Below are 17,950 nucleotides of genomic sequence, written 5' to 3' on the forward strand. Positions count from 1 at the left end.
GTGGAAAATGTGAATTGTAACAATAAATTTGAAGTTAATCTAGTTTGACAAAATGAACAGTGGAAAACACAGATATTGATTGTCCCAGTAAATATTAAATTAAATTAAATATATAAACTAAATAAATAAACGGGTCTGGTGTCTTTTTCGCAGCCAACACTGCCACGCCCACACTTTTAAAAATTGCCGATTTATATCGTTTTGCCAAAAAATTTCGAACTATCTGAGTAACGGGTATATGATAGTCGAGAAACTCGAGTAAAGCGTTCTCTCTTGTTTTTTCACGGAAATGAATTATTCCTGACACCTTGGTCACATTTATTGCAGACAGCAACTGTTTACACATTGAAATATATTCTTATGACATTAATAATTAATTAAAACATTTATATTTGATTTAAATATTTATCTTAGCTAACATTTAAATACGACTTGTGCTCCATTTGAATACCATTGCGTAGTTGTACTTCAACAGAGAGTAGCAGTTTGATTTGTGACTGGCTCTAAAGCTAGAGAAGACATGGAGTAAGCGCCAACAGATTCCAGCTTAAAAGTACAGATAAAGCTATAAATTTGAAAACCATTTCAGACATCATCTTCATCGACTCGCACCTTCGCTAAGCTCGTTACACATTCAGCCTCAACAGAAGAATCAAACTAAAAGCTAAGAAAATCTTTGTGCTGACTTAGAAATATCTTTGGTTGTGTAGACATCGGATTCGATTGTACTCTCGATTTAGTCGCGTTGGGCGCGCCGTCGCTCCAATGCCACCTGCATGGACCAAATACTCAAAGGGCGCATATAGCCAATGGAGCGGTAGCGCTTTTCCCCGTACAACGCTTCCGGGGTCTCGAAGTTCATGCCGATGCGCTGCGAGAGGGTCTTGTACATTCCGCCGGCGGTTTGGAAGGCTTCCTCGAACATGCCCTCCTGTATCATGGTGGCAGCCAGAGCGTACACCACCCCCGGCCACACCTCCTCCGCCTGGATGTTGCTGTTGTCCACGTGACCCGGCTTGGTGGGTTCGCCGGCGTTGGCTATAAAGCCGTTGGCCGCTCCGATATTGCCCTCATGAAAGCCCATCACATTGTTGTCATAGATCCTCTTTAGGGCAGTACGCACATTCTCCTTCGGATAGATTTCGTAATCGAAGCCGCAGGACTTTAGATACCAATGACCGCATAGCTGATCGGCCATGATCGTATCCCGGTGACTGTGCGAAAGATCAAAGCGATAGTAGCTGCCGTTCCAGAGCTTCTCATCCAGCGATCGCTTGCCCTTCTCCAGAATATCCTGATAGCGCAGACAATCATTCGGCTGGTCCAGAATTGTAGCCATGGCGGACATGGCTTGCAGGGCAGCCAGCCAGAGACCGGAGCAGTAGGCACTTGGCCCGTCCATCACCCAGGAGTCGTAGGTCTGGTCCGGCATCTTCGTGTTCTCGATCAGACCGTCGTTGTCTTTATCGTACTCAATGGTCCGCTCCATGATGGCCTTGCACGGTGCGTACATGGCCTTCAAATAGCCAATGGCGTCCATAAGATACACCTTTCCATTTGTTTCGTTGATGTACATCGATGCAGACTTACGGTTTTCTGTAAAAGCCAAAGTTTAATTTTCATGCTCATAGGAATTACATATGTCGAAAAATATTATTAGCTTACGTTGCTTTTCATCAGCAGAATTCTTGCGCTTGTTGTCCTGGCTGTACAGCTCATAAAGACTCTCCTTATCAATAAACTCGATGGAGCTGAACTTGCTGGCATTATCTGCCTGAGCCTGGGCCAGTTCATTGAGGACATAGTAATCCCGATAGACCTGCAGCACAAACTTCGTATTGAGATCCTTCCAATCATTCACATCGTGAATGTTGTAGCAGTTTATCAGGGTGAAGGGCTCTGGATAATTCCCATATGTTTAGTGAAGAATACATTTTAAAGATGTGGTTAAACTCACCCTCATCGGGATCCCCGAGATCGTGGGGCACACAATTCTTGACCTTGCGCGGCATCACCTTGCCATCGTAAAGCATTTTACGGGTATCGCCTAGTTCTGCGGCTATGGCATCCTTGAAGTCGTACTGCAGACTGACCTGAAGATTGGGCCACAAGTGAGCCAGTGCCGGAGATGCATAGAAATGGACATCGTAGGTGTTGTACATGCGGTACTCGTGGCCTTCTAGGTAACCGAAGCGGCCATAAGCCAGACGCGGATCATCATATGCCAGTTCCTTGCCCAGCGAAGAGTCGCATTTCAACCAAATGGTTCCGCCGTCCGAGATGAAGTAAAGTTGATTGAATATGGCGCACTTGTACCAGTCGGGAAGGCTCCTATAAAATGGAGGATGAAAACTGGAGGAAACTCTTTAGAAGCAGAACAGATGTTCCACCTACTCATCATTGAGAATGGGTCTTTGCCAGGCATCGATCAACCGCTCCCAGGTGGAATACTGCCTAAGTGCATACTCGCAAATCTTGGGACCCGCGTCTCCGCTGTCATCGAAGTACTTGGTGTAGTAGCGCGTGTGGGTCTGCATCTTCCTGGGGAACTGAATCTTCGGCATGTCCCAGGCCAGCACAAACTCCAGGTCGTGGGACGCCATGGGCTTCAGAGCCACCTGGGCACAGACAGCCACGCCAATATCTTTAGCTTTGGAAAGAGTAGGGAGAGTATTTATCATTTATACCAATTAATTAACTAATAAGTGTGGACCTACTTTTTAGGGCCTCTGAGGTGGGCTGTTCGCTAAGCTGGCCGTGCTCCTTGAGCTGGGCCCACAGTGGCTCTCCGTTGCCGGCGGGATCGAACTGGGGGCACCGCGTGATGCTGATCTCGGGAAGGACTCTGCATGCCAGGTTATAGCTGCAGGGCATTTCAGCGATCTTCTGCCTGATGGAGACACCCTTGGCGTTGCCCTCGCTGATTAGCTGCGACTCTGCACCGCCCTCCGCATCCTGTTTTTTGTTCCCTGTGCCGTTCTTGAAACTGAACGTGATGGATACCTTGCGCTCCTGGTCGCAGACATTCTCCACGCTCCAAACGAAGACCGCGCAGGGCAGGCTGGACTCACGGTACTCATGTGGGATCACCGGCGATACCTGGCGACAGATCAAACGCACTCCATAGTGGGACAGATCGTACTCCGTCCAGGAGCGAGGATAGAGGCCCGTGTAGCTGCAGCGCGAGTCCTCGATGTTCGAGTGCCAGGCACTCAGCGGCTGCTTGGCTCGACTGCTGCAATTGGGCAGTTGACATTTAGTTCTTTCCCCGTCCGGATCGGCATCCGGATCGCTGGTCTTGTCCCTGGTGCTGGATGGTCATGGTGTGGGTGTGGGTGTGGTTGTGGGTGAGGGTATGGGTATGGGTGTGGGTGTGGGTGTGGGTTTGTGTGATTGCGCGGGAGTGGCAAAGCAACAAAGCAAAACCAAATCGGAACCAAAATGCATAAGGAAGCCAAGGTAAAACGTCCATCATACCATACCATGTATACCACATCGTACAAAACCATTGTTGTCGCGCCAGAAAACCCAAAACAACCCAGAATCGGAGGTTTGTATGTTCAACATATCCATGTGGTGATTGTTGTCGATTGGAGTTGCGTGATTTATAATTCGTTTTATGTGTGCATCAAGAATTAGAGAAAAATATTTAATTTTGAAGTTGTAATCTCCATTCGAAACAGGTTTTGCTTCTCACAGATTTGTTTTTCGGGTAGTTACAGAGATACCGACACCTTTCTTTAAGGAGAGTGAGGGGTTATCGGTTGAAGTGATCTAGGGTTATGGAAAGCTCACACATTTCTGTTGGAGGGCTAAGCTGGAGACATATATACACAAAAGACCAGTTTAGTAGTAGGATTCCTTTTGGGTGTAAGCGGAAGAGTCTGTTGAAGTTGTTTCGAGGGTGTTGAGTATGTTTTAAGAAAAATTAAATTGCAGGAAGAGGCGAATCGAAAGAAACATGTTGTATACTTAATGCAGAACTAAAGCGTACAAACTGGCAAATCAATTTAAGGAAGAAAGCTCTACATTCATTTGTATGTCAACTGTGATTTCCATTTAAAAACTCATTACAATGAGAAGGTATCGAAAGCGTTAGAAATGGCTTTGTCAATTACTGCATTATTTTACGTATTTACGTGTTAAAATACAGCTAAAGAAAACAAAGGCCTTCAATTCAAAACGTATCGTTAAAGTGATTCTAATTTGATCCATACATTTTCCATACAGAAAGTTCTTTGTTCAACGTGTCAATATAAACAACTTAGGTTCAACTATATGAAAATATACTATGTCAATGGACATATATATAATAGGCGGAGTGAGGGAGTTGTAGAGCTTAAATTAAATTCAAAACATGCAAGCAACACGAATCGCGCATAACAAACAGAAAATTGAAGTGGAAAACAAGTGCAGAGGAAATCGGAAAACTAAAACCTTCTTAACAGCGATGGAAAAGGGAGACAATGAGCGGTAGATCGGTCGAAAGATATGTGCTCACCTGCACTTCGAGAGGAGGCTCTGAAAGATGGTGCATCCCTTGGGATCCTTGATGGTAACGATGAACTGATTGGCCTGCACCACATTGTACTCGTAGATGCCGGGACGCATCTGGAATCGACAGAACTCGCCGGCATAGCCCCTTCCAATGGTGCCGCCGCCGATTCCTCCGATGGGCACTCCATAGATCTGCTTGCCGTTCTCCATGTAGTAGTAGTCCATATACACCCGACGACCTTCACGCGACACTTTCCAGTAGTAGGCCGCATATCTGTGGGAAGCAGAATCAGAAGCACAGAGTGAGCCAATGAGAAATCAGATTTCGGTAGCTAATGTGTTCCCCATTTCCATTCCCATTCCCAATTCCAAGCCCCAATCCAATTGCGTGCCCTGACCCCGATGATGTCATGACTCTGAGGGCTTTCCCCCAACAACCCCAAGTGCTCGACACATTTGTAGGGGGTTTGTGGCAGTGGCAGCTTAACGTTCCCCTTGCCCGCCCATACCATTGCTGTGGGGCCTCCTCTTTGAAGGTCAGCGGGTGTCGCGGGTTGCCAAAGTCAAGTGCATGGCTAGAATGATGTCGGCCATACGGAAATGCGTAGCCGTCTGCCAACCCGACAATTGCATGAGCCATGTATAATTGGGAAATCATTTGATGATCGAGATTCCACTTTCAGTGCCCTTAATATTGGATTTTACTTTAAGCTTTACAAAAATCAGATAATCCTTCAGATAATTTTTTAGATGACTCTGTATTTGATTTTACAGCAACAAAATGTTGACAGTTTGGTTTTATTTAGATCAAAAATCGAAAATTTTTTTGGAATAATATAGAGTTGTTATTTTTAACTATTATATTACTAATTGCTATCACAGCCCGCCCTCTTATCAGATATTTACAAAAAACTTTGTTCATTTCAAAACGCTCCTTTGGCAAACAGTGTACATAGCTCAAACAAAACTGGCGCTCCCTTGTCAGTCACTAAAAACCTGAATTGCATAAGGTTCGAAAGGCGTCATCAAAGCACATTTTTATCTAATATATAGAAAAGGTTTCAATCATATTCCTTTAAAATAAATACAAATGAAGTACTCGCTACAAATGAAAGAGTCTGTGCAAATGAAATTGGCCGAGAACTGTGCTCAACAACCCCATGATTGCCACAAAATGAAATACGACTCTTTTGAGTTTCAAAGGGATTTTCGTTTGACGTCACGCAACAAGGAAAGCTACGCACAGATGCGCTTCAATTTCAATTATCCAATTATTTTCAATTAAAAAGTTGCAATTTCAGCTTGCAGATTATAAGGCTTTAAGGTCGCAATCATCTCTTTTTATCTAAACTGGCAAATTTTTATTGGGGTCAGAAATTCTATTCGACAAAAACGAATTGGTGAATTTAAAAGCTCGAAAATCACGGGCGCTGGAAAATTGTAAATTGAGAAACTGGCTGTGATTCGAAGCTTTTCTTTTCCAACCAGCCAGTTGAATTTTAATCAAGGTAAATAAAACAGCGAAGGGTTTTCTTGTAGATACATATGTGTGATATGTCAATATGATGAAAATCTCCATCGGGGATATATAAACGAAATTCTAAGTTTAAACCTCAGCTGACCTGCATAAAAACCTTTCAAAATGATTATAAAACAAACTGGGTGAATATTGTAAAACAAAAAATTGATTACACTTTGCCTCCATCTTAAAAATGAATGCAAACACGTTATTAATTTCCTGGCCTTTCAGCCGAAGTTACCAAAAGTTCTATCAATATGAACAGAAAATTTAACTGATACAAAGGTTATAAGAACAGCTATAAATTGTACACAAAACAGATTCTGACGGTTTACGGCGGAGATCGGTTCTTCTCAGCATCACCGGCACCTGAAATGGCCCTGCCCGGAATGGTCCTCACTTTTGGCATGTTTCTGAGTATCGGAAACGAAATACCCTGGATATCCTCATCGCACAAGGCGGAGTAGAGCACCTGGGACACAAACTCGGCACGTAGCAATAGAAAATGGTTCTGGGCACGCTTGGATGTCCTGGGTGCCACGAAGCGATAGCAGAGGAAACGCCTGCGCTCCTGATCCCTCTGCTTGGCCACCTTCGCCGGGTCCTCGTTGAGGCAACGCAACAGATTCTCGATCGAGGAAGTGCCCAAAATGTCGGGCAGATCGCTTTCCTCCGGCGGCAATTCACTGAATTCCACGGAGCGCGTGGTCAGGGGCCGTGTGCTGGATCCCTGGCGCTGGAGTGCTCCGGGATTGCCCTGGAAACTGGGCATCCTGGCAGCCCGTTGCCGCTCGTCACGTGAAAACAGATTTGGGGCCAAGGTCAAGGATCGCGAATGGTGCGGCGCCTGGGTAAAAGCGGATGTGGGTCCGTAAACATTGATGGTCCGTGTGTTGTTGCCGCTGTTGGCCGCTGGTGGAGCTGAGTTTGCGGGTCTGGTGCGGAGTGCTCGACCGGATGGGGCTGCAAATGGCTGCAAACCAGCCTCGTCATAGAAGCGCATCATCTCGATCAGCGATGGATGTGTTACGATGGGTGCAGCGGGGGCATTCGGACTTGGTGCCACCACCTGCTGCTGCTGCTGCTGCTGCTGTTGTTGCGATGTGGCACTGAATGGTGTTGGAGCTTCCACGTTTTCTTGAATCCCATTCAAGCGGGATCTGGCTGTTATGGTAAGTAAGTTGTTGGTCATATCCATGTGCGTGTTATTGCCGGAGTTGTTTCTAGCAGCAGGCACTGGCGGCGGCCTCGAATTCATCGGACCACCTCTGGCCGCTGGGGCAGCACTTCGGCGTGTCATACGGGAGTACCGATCCCGGACGAGAGATTGAAGCCGATCACGGCCGTCAGGAGAAGACCGCCTCGCACGGACCTCGTCATTCCTATCCACACCCCTGCGATAGCTGCCATCCCGATTTAGGGGCTCCAAGAAGAGAGCCATGGAGCGCTCTGGGCGACGCATCAGTTCGTTGCGCGAAGTGGCGGCCACCGCAATGGAGGCCAACTGCTCACTCTCCAGGAAGAGCCGGGCCGCCTGCTGCTGCTCGAAGAGGCCGACCATGGTGGAGACCAGCAATGGACTGGCATCTGGATGCAACGCAGATACATGCTCCAGGAAAGTGGACTCGTTGAAGCCCCATCTCTTGCAGTAAGGACAGCGATAGCTCTGCGGCGGATAGTTGCTGATGTACTCGCCACCAAAGTACAGTTCCACATCCGCCGGAATGAGCACGCATACCACCGGATGGTCAAACGGATGCGTGGCGGTGGTGAAGTCATTGTCGTAGCAGCCTTCGCAAAGCTCAAAGTCTTGGCAGCTCAGGCAGCGATACCACCTGAAGGTGAATGACTGCTTTCCGCATCCTTTGCACTCGATACGATCGTGGCGATTCATCGTGGTTGATCGGCGTCTGCTTGGTGAGGATCGGATCACCAGGATCGGCTTTGCCCTCTATTCTCTTCAAATCAACAAATCCACACAACTTTCGCCCAATAAAATACTTTAACTAACAACTGGGAATGAATTTGAGCTGGCTGGCTCGACTGATTTTTAGAAGCCAACTACAGGCCCACAAATTGAGTAGGTTTATAAAGCACTCTTTTTTTTGTTATATTTTTAAACTACATTTGTATCTGGGTTTCTTTAGTAGGTAAGATACGAATGGGCACCGTCCTGCCATGAAAATAGTCTTTTAATTAAAAAGAAACTTGGTCGCCCAATCAAGGCTTCAACCAAACTCGGGTCGAATATTGTGTACTCACATTTCTTTTTTGTGCTGGTGCAACAAACTTTCATGTTCCACACAATTTGTGAAATTGTTGGAGAAAAGTTTTCCGGGTCAGCGTGGGTCAAGCGAAGGCGCAAGGGAGGGAAAATAGGAAGGGGGTGGCCAGGGGAGGACAGGAGTCAAATTGCTGTGGCAAGTAACTAATGAAGTTAGCTGACGTAGTCCTGCACCTGGATAAATTGCTCTCCGAAACTAATGTACGACTTTTTGTCGTCCTGGGAATTAGTTAACTTAGTTTGACCTAAGCCTTCGGCTTAGCTTGCTAGCTAAATTCAGTCGACAGGTTAAATATGATGTCATAAGTTTATAACTTAATGTTTAATCATGTTACGATCTGTGAATCGTACATAATTCCAGTTGTGCTGAACTTTTTCATCAGTTTTAGAAACCATCAACATCAGAAACTTTCGCTCAAATTATCTTTAGAGTTCCAATCTCCTGTGAACATTTCCAATCTAAAAACACACAGCCAACAGACCGAAAAAAACTAACTCAAGTACTGAAAGATGCATCAAAAATAAAAAAAGTGACAAGTTGAGACGCACAAGGAAAGGAAAAAATGCTACGAAACGAAATGTTTTCCCCGGAGGTAATTCATTTTTATAAGACTCCCATCTTGCCACAAAATTCCCGTTGTGACATGGGAAAACAATAAGGAAAAGTGCTACGCCTGGATGGGCGTTTGACTTGAGTGCACGATGAGAGTGGAATAAAGGCAAAATAAAACGAACTATGTTATTATCCGTTTACGAATGCACATGTCTAGTAGAAGTCCGGGGGCATTCACAGATTTTTTCATCCAAATCTACCAGCAGGCTCTTCGAGGCATCCTGGAGTTGCTCCGAGGATATGCAGACCCCTTATTTCTGGCTGCGCTCAAGGAGTATCAAGAAGTACTTCGTGCACTCGCCTTGGAAGCTTGCCAAAAGGATTTGATGTGTGACAGACTACAGGATAGGGGCCACAGGGAAGGGATTTGGATGTGCCGTGTATAAGTAAGCTCCTCCTGACTGGCGCCGCTTCCTCTGCTGCCTTGAATTGGAATTGTGTGAAAAATAGTTGGCAATCAGAAGAGGGGAAATGGCCGGAACTGTGTCATCAAAGATACATTGAACTGGAACTTGGGGATCACGAGTAAGAAAGCCAAGGGAGAAATCCAATGGACATACATTTCATTTTATGAAGTAATAATATTGTTGCAAAATAGTAATTCATTAGCTACACCCATTTACTCGATTTGCGAGAGTACAGACACACTGATAAACACAAAGCTCTGAATTGGATTATCTGGCCTCCATGAAAACTCTCTGAGGCTGGAAAATCGCTTAGTCAACCTTGATGTGGGTTTTCTAACCCCGACCGGCGGTGTATACTGGTTGAACAATAAAAACTTTAATCAAGCTGTATAATCTGGAAATGTTGCGAGCTGAAGCGACAAGCAAAAGCATTTAACTTAAGTGCGAAATTTAATAACTTGAGATAGGTTAGTTGTGTCTGCATGAATAATCATTATAAGCGACACATAGCACAATAAAGAGGTATGATAAGTTCGCATCTAAATGGCCTAAAAATGTTTAAAGTTTAAACGCTATCAGCACCATGACATAACATTTCTGCTGTGATAAGGCTAACTTTCAGCCATTGTTAGTAACCGCTGAAAAATTTGATGACTCTTTTGCTCGGTAGCCTTAAATTTGGGTAAATATGCACAAATATTGTGAAACGTCACAAAAAATCAAAATTGAATATTAAACAAAATTTTTCTGATTGTATGACTAGTAATTACGCCCTAAATGGTTCATTAATCTAATCGTCAGTTTGTCATAGTTAAAACAGATTAGTTATATTTATTTTTATTTACAAGTTACAGAACCACTTTCAACTAAGCTGACGACGTGTATACTTCGTTTTCCGTGTTTTTGAACTTTTATATATTTAGGAGATATCACTGAGTGTGAAAAAAGGCAACAGTTCCAATGAACTGATAAGAGTCTACAATGGGATTTCAAAAAAAATATCTATTAGCTATATCAGCCAGACTTGTAGAAATTGTTGACCTGCCCGTACACGTCAGACAAACTGTTTTAGGAGTTAGTCATACTTTCGCTTGCAAAATATTCGTTTAAATAGAGAAATTGAAGCAGTAAGTGCATTAGCGAACCCTTAACCTTAAGTTCATTGCACTGTGAGCATTTTGTAATATGGGTCATTTGGCAGGTCAGTAAATGCTGTGATTTCGGACAACTACAATCAGAATGTGCGGGCTCAGCTCGACTTCTGCCAAAGGAGCGTCAGCCAGCCGCAACTGGGAAACTCCAGCTCCCTGGAAAACGAACTGTTGTTTGAGTGTGTTGAGTCCTTTCGCTTGTAGCTCCGAAAATGTGGCCAGGACACGCAAACAGGACGGGACGCCCAACGTGGCGCCAATGCGGGCAGACAGGAATGGAGCAGGGTGGTGGTTACAATGGAAACGCTGTGGCGCCAGGAATTGCGGGTTTTTTGGTTTTGCGGGGACAGAAAGAAGGAATCCACATAAAGCAGGCACTATGTTTATCTGGTTTAAAGGGCTACAAAAAGTACACCCGTTTCAAATGGTTAATTAAGGATGTTTGCAAGAATGCGGTCATTTCGAATAAGAGCATATTCTTTTTCAGGGTATTTTGTATCATCTTATCCTTGATGGTTATGTTGTTTCACATTAAAAGAATTAATTTAGTGCAGTTACAATGATCACATATGCTTATCCACAGCTCAATTAACTCTACATTAATTATACATTAGTATACCTTTCGAAGCTCTGTTACTACCGGTCGTTTAGGCTGATTTCCCCACATCCTGCACTAAGTCCTCGCTTTTTCGTGTCCTTCGAGCCTTGGAGCTAGCGTTTTTAATGTCATTTAGTTGGCAACGGGGACCACAAAAGAATTCAATTTATGAGTTGGGTCTACACGGGTGTGTCTTTGTGTGTGTGTGTGCGGTATGTGTGTGTGTGTGTGTTGGCCAGGACCTGACGCTATATTTGGCACGCACAAGAGATATAGAAAGCGATGGAGGGGCAGGGGCTAAAAAGACAGGCTCGATGTCACTCCTGTTGAGGTATTATTAGGCCCAGATATTGATTTCCCATTATTGTGCCTCAATTAATTATGGATATGGTGACCGTGCCCCAGCATCATATAACCAAATACACTGGAAATACTCGCAACAAAATGTAATGTAAGCTATATGTCTTACAACGTGGCTGTGCTTATTTGGTTGAAGAGTATAAAACTGGATTTGGTTGCATCCCAGCAATTTAATACGAAACAATAATTCCTATAGCTTAAAGAAGTAAAGACCGCTAGTTTCTATACCTCCACGTAAATGTCAGAGGCCACTCTTTGTTTGACTTTGGATTTGATGATGTTTGGAGGGGACTCTTATGTGCACCGCTGGCACAGAAACTTTCGGAATAGGGGAACTCCTAGGGTCATTGGACTATATTTGTTTTGGATATCTAACCTGCAGACGAGGGGCACCATGGGCAGCGTTTGCCTGATGGAGGCCCGTACATTCTGGATCCGCTTTTCAGGCCACACGTGGTCGAACTTCAGTTTGAGTCCGTACTTCGGCACCGCCGTGATCTCGTTGGGCTCCTCCAGCTGGAGCTTCATCTTCTCCTGGAAGACGGCACTGGCGGACTCGGCGATTCCCACCGCGTTTCCATTGGCATTTCCATTGCTCACCGGCTTGGTTTCCACTCCCAAAGGTTCAGCCATTTCGAAGTCTCGATTTCGATGATCGGTGCTCGGTTCGCAAACTATAAATATATAGCTAGTATAGCTCCGGAAACTTTTTAATTCATATTTCGCCTATATCTCAATTATTTCGAGAGCAGCACGAACGCGCGACCGGAGCAGCCGAAAAAACAACAACATCTGAGGCAATCGGTATGACCGAGTGGGGACGGCACTGAAATGCCAAACGAGTTGAAATGGGGCAGAGCCAATCGATAACGTGGGGAATAGAAACTCGGGCGCCAAGCTTAAATTTGTGGTGAGATGTTCGGAGTCTTTGAAAAATAAAAAAAGCATATAGTTTAATGTTAGGAAAACAAGCTATATAAGCATGCATAGGTCGTAACTTAAAAAGAATGAACTGGTCACATTTTACTATATGACAGATATCTGAAAAAACTGCCGCCTTGATATACTTGTATATAAATGTAAATCAGAAAATTTATTCGAGCTTCAAGTTTATTATCTTCATTACTACTTGAAGACAAGAGGTGTCTAATTTAAAGATTTAATGTACTTCGGACAGACACATTTGCTCTTCTTCAATTTGGGCTTCTTTGGTGGACTCGGCTCCTCGGCGGGATCGGTGATAATCTCATCGGGATACGTCTTCTCGTTGCACTTGGATGTCATGAACTGGAAGAACTCGATGTTACGGACATGGGAGTTGAACTGGTCCTTGAACTGGAAGTAGTTGGGATACACCTTGTGCTTTATCATGGCCATATAAAGGCTAAAACGCTGTTGTTCTATAAACGTTCGCCGTCGATTTTCTTCATGACGATTGTTCCAACTACGCTTGCTTATCTCCAGGTGAACCAAATGACGCAGTTTTGGATAAAGATGGAACAGAATAGCTCTGAGAAATAGTAGTAGTAACATAGTAAAAATAATATCTCCAAAAAACTTGTATTACAACTCACTCATTAAAGCGATGTCGCTGCTTTCTAAACTTGATCGAATCGAATTCAGAAACGAACTGGTGTATCCGATCCGTGTTGGCTAGTTGTGCAGGAATCTCCACATAAATTCTAAGGGAATAGGCATAAATAAATAAAATAAAATAAAATAAAATAAAATCATAAATAAAATCAGATACCTGGAATTCAGAACCATTGGAAACTCGGGCTGCGTTGGCGCTTTGCGAGTTTGAAAGCGGGGAAACTTTTGCATGTCCTTGTCGAACCAATCGAATCGGCTTTTCATTTGGCTATTTACAGAAGTGAGCTCGTTCACATCGATAAAGTAGTTGCCAGCACAGAAGTTATATTTTCCGAGCGGCGGCACCGATTTACGCAACTCAAATCCTGGAATACACATGTAATCGTCAAAATGGTAATAAATGAGAGTATTATCTGAATTTTAGGCTACCTTTTCGTTGGCAGGATCTGTTCTGGGTTTCCAGGAAATACAAGCTGCGCTTCTTGGGACAGAAACAATTAATAAAACTGGTTATTTCGTCCACCCATTTTCGAAAAGTGGTTAACAGGCTTTCGGAAAAGTTCACTTTTAACTCGATGTCGTCGCTGGCATTATACAAAGCATACAAAGAGCAATCATAATTATATAATGAATCATCGAGTGCTTACATTAATTAATAAAATAAATTTAATTCGCTTACCGCACTTGCAAATCGCACTTTGCGTTCTCGTCACATCCAAACTTGCGCAGCTGGGTCTGTATGGTGACCCGATCACCAAATAAAACTAATGCCATGTTGCTGCACTCGACCTCCACACAAGCGACTTCGATATCTAAGCCTTCCTCCGATTGATCCTCGTTGGTGGGTGTTTCCTCAGATTGACCTGGTTCCTGTATTTTTATTGACGTGCGAACTTCCGGTTTTGTCCATTCATCCGGATCGGCCTCAGATGAGAGATTTTCGACGGGCTCAGAATACTGCCCATCTGGGGTCAGAGGAGCTTTGAATACACGAACATTCAGATTGTCGCAGGTGAGGATCGAGGTATCCAGGTTTAGGTCCACATTTGTGATGTGGCTGAACGTGAAGTGGATACCGGCATAGACTTTGTGGTTAAAAAAGTAACTGTTTGGAACGTAGGTTATGTAGCCTTCTTCTAGGTTGACCTCTCCCTCCTCCTCGAGCGGCATGACTTCGCTCTTGGAAATGATATCTTTACTTCTTATACTGCTGCTTTGGGAAAGTAAAGCCTCTGAAACATTTAAGCTGACATCTTTAAATGGCAAACCATCCGGATCATTGATAAAAATGGGCTCCTGGATAATGACAATGCATCAATAGTTTTAAGAATAGTTTAGAAAAAACCTATGTATACCGTTGTATGTATTACCGTTGGGAATACACTGCTTTGCCGATTTGCTACATTAGCATGTGAGCTGCTCGAACTGATTGCCATGTCAAACTCGTCGATCTCCGTGCCGAGATCCCAACCTTCGGTGGTTTCGGAAGTGATGACAGTGCCGTCATTGTGATAGCACCGTAGCTCTCCCACCGCCCAGACCATCTTGACACCATCGTCTCGCATCGAATACGACTCGTTGGCGTAATAGTCATGCCACTCGGTGTTCCGGAAGGGTTTTCCGCACCAGATCTTGCCGTCGCGTTGCACATGAACCACGCTACCCAGCGACGTGGTCAGCTTGAGGTGTCGATAGCTCAGCTTGTAGAGTGCCATGATGAAATTGAGATAGGTTAACTCGAACTTGATGCTTTCGAACAAAGCTGCAGCCTGTTGGATCTTAAGCAGCTGGCTTTTTCGCTTACCCCCGATGGATTTTTTGGAGTTCTGACTCTTCTTAGAGTCAACACTGAACATCGATGGATGTATGATGGAGTCCAATCCACCCGTACTGCGAGTGGTGGCGTTCTTCTTGATCGACGCCCCGCTGCTCTTACTCTTTTTCCTGGACTCGGGGAGGGGCTGGTAAGTGGAGTAGGTGGACTGCGTGGAACAGGCATTAATGAACTCCGAGTTAAGGTCCTCCTCCTCCTCGTTGTCGGCCTCTGTGAAGCTGAACAGCTGGTACACCTCACCATTATACCGCATAATCAAAATGGTGTCGGTGCTCTGGTAAAATACGATCACACAACCATAAGGTGTGCACACGCGCCGACTCTCGTCCAACTCGTTCTCCTGGTGTTGGGAACAGTAGTAAGTATTTCCAAGACCTTTCCAACTTATAAGAACCCTACCTGATATTGCCACACATGCTCCGTGTGGGTGTCGTGGCAGTAGGTGCTCAGGCCATTGGGAAAGTTCAAGACTGCCTTGGCACACTCGGTCTTCTTGGCCAACACACGTAGACTTATGCCGTTCTTTGAAACGATCCGCACACCGGAATCGGCGGCAGTGACTCCCAGCGGCTCGTCGGCACTCCGAAAATGTACCTCCTGGCCACCAATCTCGAGGGCAAGACACTTGTTCATCTGGCGAAAGTTCCATCTCTCCTCAAAGAGCACGATTCTTCCCTCTTCAAAGAAATACTTCGAGGTCTTGGACTTGATGGTTTGCCGGGTGTCATCAAGATTATACCCCTCCAGCAAAGGATGGTTCCGTTCAAGTCCCACAAAGAACGCGTGCTTGGAGTCGATAGTTGAGTCCTTTGGCTGCAAAATGGAAGCCATCGTACCACGCGCCTGAGACTGCCTCGCGATCCTACTTGACAATACACCTTCTTGAGCTACAGACACCTTTCGGCTGGCAGCCCTCATTTCCTCCTGTTCCTTCCTTTCTTTTTCCCTTTTCTTGGCCAGCTGGTCCTTAATCGATCTTCGCCGGACAAACACTTTGGGATCGATGTTTACTCCATCGTTGTCCTCATTGCACCTTACTTTGTAGGGATCTTGACCCAAAGAATTCTCAGCGCTCTCAGTATGTCGTGACAAATAACTTTCAGTCACCTCGTTGAACTTTTGTGGGGTGACCAAGTCTTTTAGAAAATCTACAAAGTAAAAATGATGTATTTACTCGTCATTAAAACAGTTATCCAATACTTACTCTCCATTTCGTACAGTGTAAAATCCCTGAAGCAGAGCCGTGTTGGGATAACAGTTTGATTTTCCTGCTCGAATACCTCGTTTAGTGCCCGTCGGAAGGTATAGAGATGCACATTGGGTTGCACCTCCTCCAGGCTGAAGTCATCGTAGTCCTCGACCAGCTCGATAATGCGTTGCATCACCGAGTCATTTGTGAGATAGAGTTCGGCAAACTTGGGCAGATAGATCGGTTCCACTTCGCCATTGTAGGGCTCACAGGTCAGTGTGCTATTGATATAACCGGATGTGAAGTATCGTCGCAAAAGATTATACTCCAGACAGCCGTGATAGACGTTTCGCATCAGGGACTGATCCATATAAGATAGAAGGTTGGACAGCAATCCATTGGCCTCCTCCACAAAAATGCGGTCGTTTTTGTGCAGCTTTATGATGCTCTTAAACGAGTTGGCGTACAGCTTAACTTTGTCCAGAACTCGAGTTTGAACCGATGACGTGGGATTTGCAAGAAGTAGTACGTCCGTTTCGGTCATCAGGTCCTTTGGACTGCCAAACGTGCTCATCAGCGACTCCAGATACAGGTAAACGGTGGCATTATCATCACGGGAAGCCGGCATCTGTGTCTTGAGATAGTGCCCCTGAATGCTTAGCGATTCAACAATGTGGAATGCTTCCACCAACGACAACGAGGGATCCATTTTTACATTTGTCTCCTTGTAGGGTTCCACGTAGTACGATCGGTACCAATCCCTCAGGGTTTCCACGTCGTACATGTACCAACTTAGCTGATCAAAGACATCGTCCGTGAATTTCGCCGCCAGACAAGCGGACATCTGGGGAAGCTGCTGCTGAAAGAAGCCGACCGGTTTTGTGGGATTCCTCTTTCGCAGCGAGTGGACGTCTTTTTGGATAGCTGCCACCGCTTCCTGGAGCTTCTGTTCCCTTCGAGGTCGGGGCACTAACAGATCGTAGGCACTCTCCTCCGGCATAAAGTGAATAACAGCTCGCAGCGGCTGTCCGAAGTCCAGTAGCATCTTGTAGAAATCCTTATCCATTTGCCCCACGATCAGTATCAGCATTTTCGTGAACGCCGGATTGTCTCGAATGTACTGAGAGTCAGAAAGATGCTATGATATTCCTTAAATATATGAAAGAATCTTACTTCCCGCTTGGACACCGGCACTCCCTTGCCAATTTTGTGGTGCTCCTTGGCCGTCACGGATGAGCACTTGATCTTCTCCAGACGCACCTTGTCGCTGGATGACTTGCCCGTTTTGGATCTAGCAGTATTTAGGTCGCGTTTGGTATCTGGCGCCCCCTTTTTTTTAGGTGCCAATAGGTTCTTGAGCTGTGCAGGAATATTTCGTTGCCAGTAGGCGTACAGGTCGAAATTCGCCTCGGACTCAATCTGCTTCGTTACTCTGTCAAACTCTTCCACACAGTTCTGAATGCATTGCAGGACAATGGTCAATGGATCTAGGGGCTTCATGTCCAGAAATCCTAGAAACCAACATTTTGATATCCTTCCCCGAATAGATTTGTATACAATACAACTCACCAGATTTCTTTATCCTCGACTTCCGCTGGAACTGATAATTGGCCTCCTCCATTTCCTTATCCAAATCGATGACGAATATGGCCCGTCGTGAGCCGCTTTGGACCCGCTTTACGAACTCATCACGCACCGCACTCAATCCATTATCATAGAAGTTAAGGCAGTAGATATAGGGGCCAATTAGATCAGAACCCAAACCTAGGGATCTTCGAGTCCTTCGGCTACCCCGCGTGGATTTGTTGAGACTCATCGTGTGGGTTAAAAAATATGTAACTATTGGCTGAATGGAGAGTTTACGAACTTATGATTCAGCTGGTGAAAGTTAACTCTCAGAATAAA

At 45.1% G+C, this 17,950-nt stretch overlaps 3 protein-coding genes across 4 annotated transcripts; all 3 read right to left on the minus strand.

Annotated features, from left to right (window-relative positions):
* Positions 1 to 273: 273 nt before the first annotated feature.
* LOC6543410 (non-lysosomal glucosylceramidase) lies at positions 274 to 12,235 on the minus strand. Of its 2 annotated transcripts, none has more exons than XM_015159483.2 (7): positions 11,806 to 12,235; positions 4,502 to 4,771; positions 2,718 to 3,235; positions 2,395 to 2,650; positions 1,958 to 2,331; positions 1,666 to 1,899; positions 274 to 1,596 (listed from the first exon to the last, which is right to left on the minus strand). In XM_015159483.2, the coding sequence occupies exons 1-7, from the start codon at positions 12,060 to 12,062 to the stop codon at positions 737 to 739; spliced, it is 2,769 nt and encodes a 922-aa protein (XP_015014969.1). In that variant the 5' UTR covers positions 12,063 to 12,235; the 3' UTR covers positions 274 to 736. The 2 variants fall into 2 exon arrangements, with proteins under 2 accessions (XP_015014969.1, XP_001969520.1); XM_001969484.3 differs by having other exon boundaries at positions 2,718 to 3,310.
* On the minus strand, positions 6,186 to 8,054 carry LOC26526823. The gene has a single exon (XM_015160078.2). It carries the CDS (start codon positions 7,908 to 7,910, stop codon positions 6,348 to 6,350), a length of 1,563 nt encoding a protein of 520 aa, XP_015015564.1. The 5' UTR covers positions 7,911 to 8,054; the 3' UTR covers positions 6,186 to 6,347.
* A 279-nt stretch (positions 12,236 to 12,514) lies between the features above and the next one.
* On the minus strand, positions 12,515 to 17,861 carry LOC6543527. Its single transcript, XM_026978501.1, has 10 exons — positions 17,615 to 17,861; positions 17,219 to 17,556; positions 16,061 to 17,165; positions 15,256 to 16,004; positions 14,378 to 15,196; positions 13,702 to 14,318; positions 13,452 to 13,606; positions 13,180 to 13,387; positions 13,004 to 13,111; positions 12,515 to 12,939 (listed from the first exon to the last, which is right to left on the minus strand). Exons 1-10 carry the CDS (start codon positions 17,859 to 17,861, stop codon positions 12,576 to 12,578), a joined length of 4,710 nt encoding a protein of 1,569 aa, XP_026834302.1. The 3' UTR covers positions 12,515 to 12,575.
* Between the last annotated feature and the right edge of the window lie 89 nt (positions 17,862 to 17,950).

This window comes from Drosophila erecta, unplaced genomic scaffold, assembly GCF_003286155.1.
Source record: "Drosophila erecta strain 14021-0224.00,06,07 unplaced genomic scaffold, DereRS2 tig00000055-arrow-pilon, whole genome shotgun sequence".
Lineage (NCBI taxonomy): Eukaryota > Metazoa > Arthropoda > Insecta > Diptera > Drosophilidae > Drosophila > Drosophila erecta.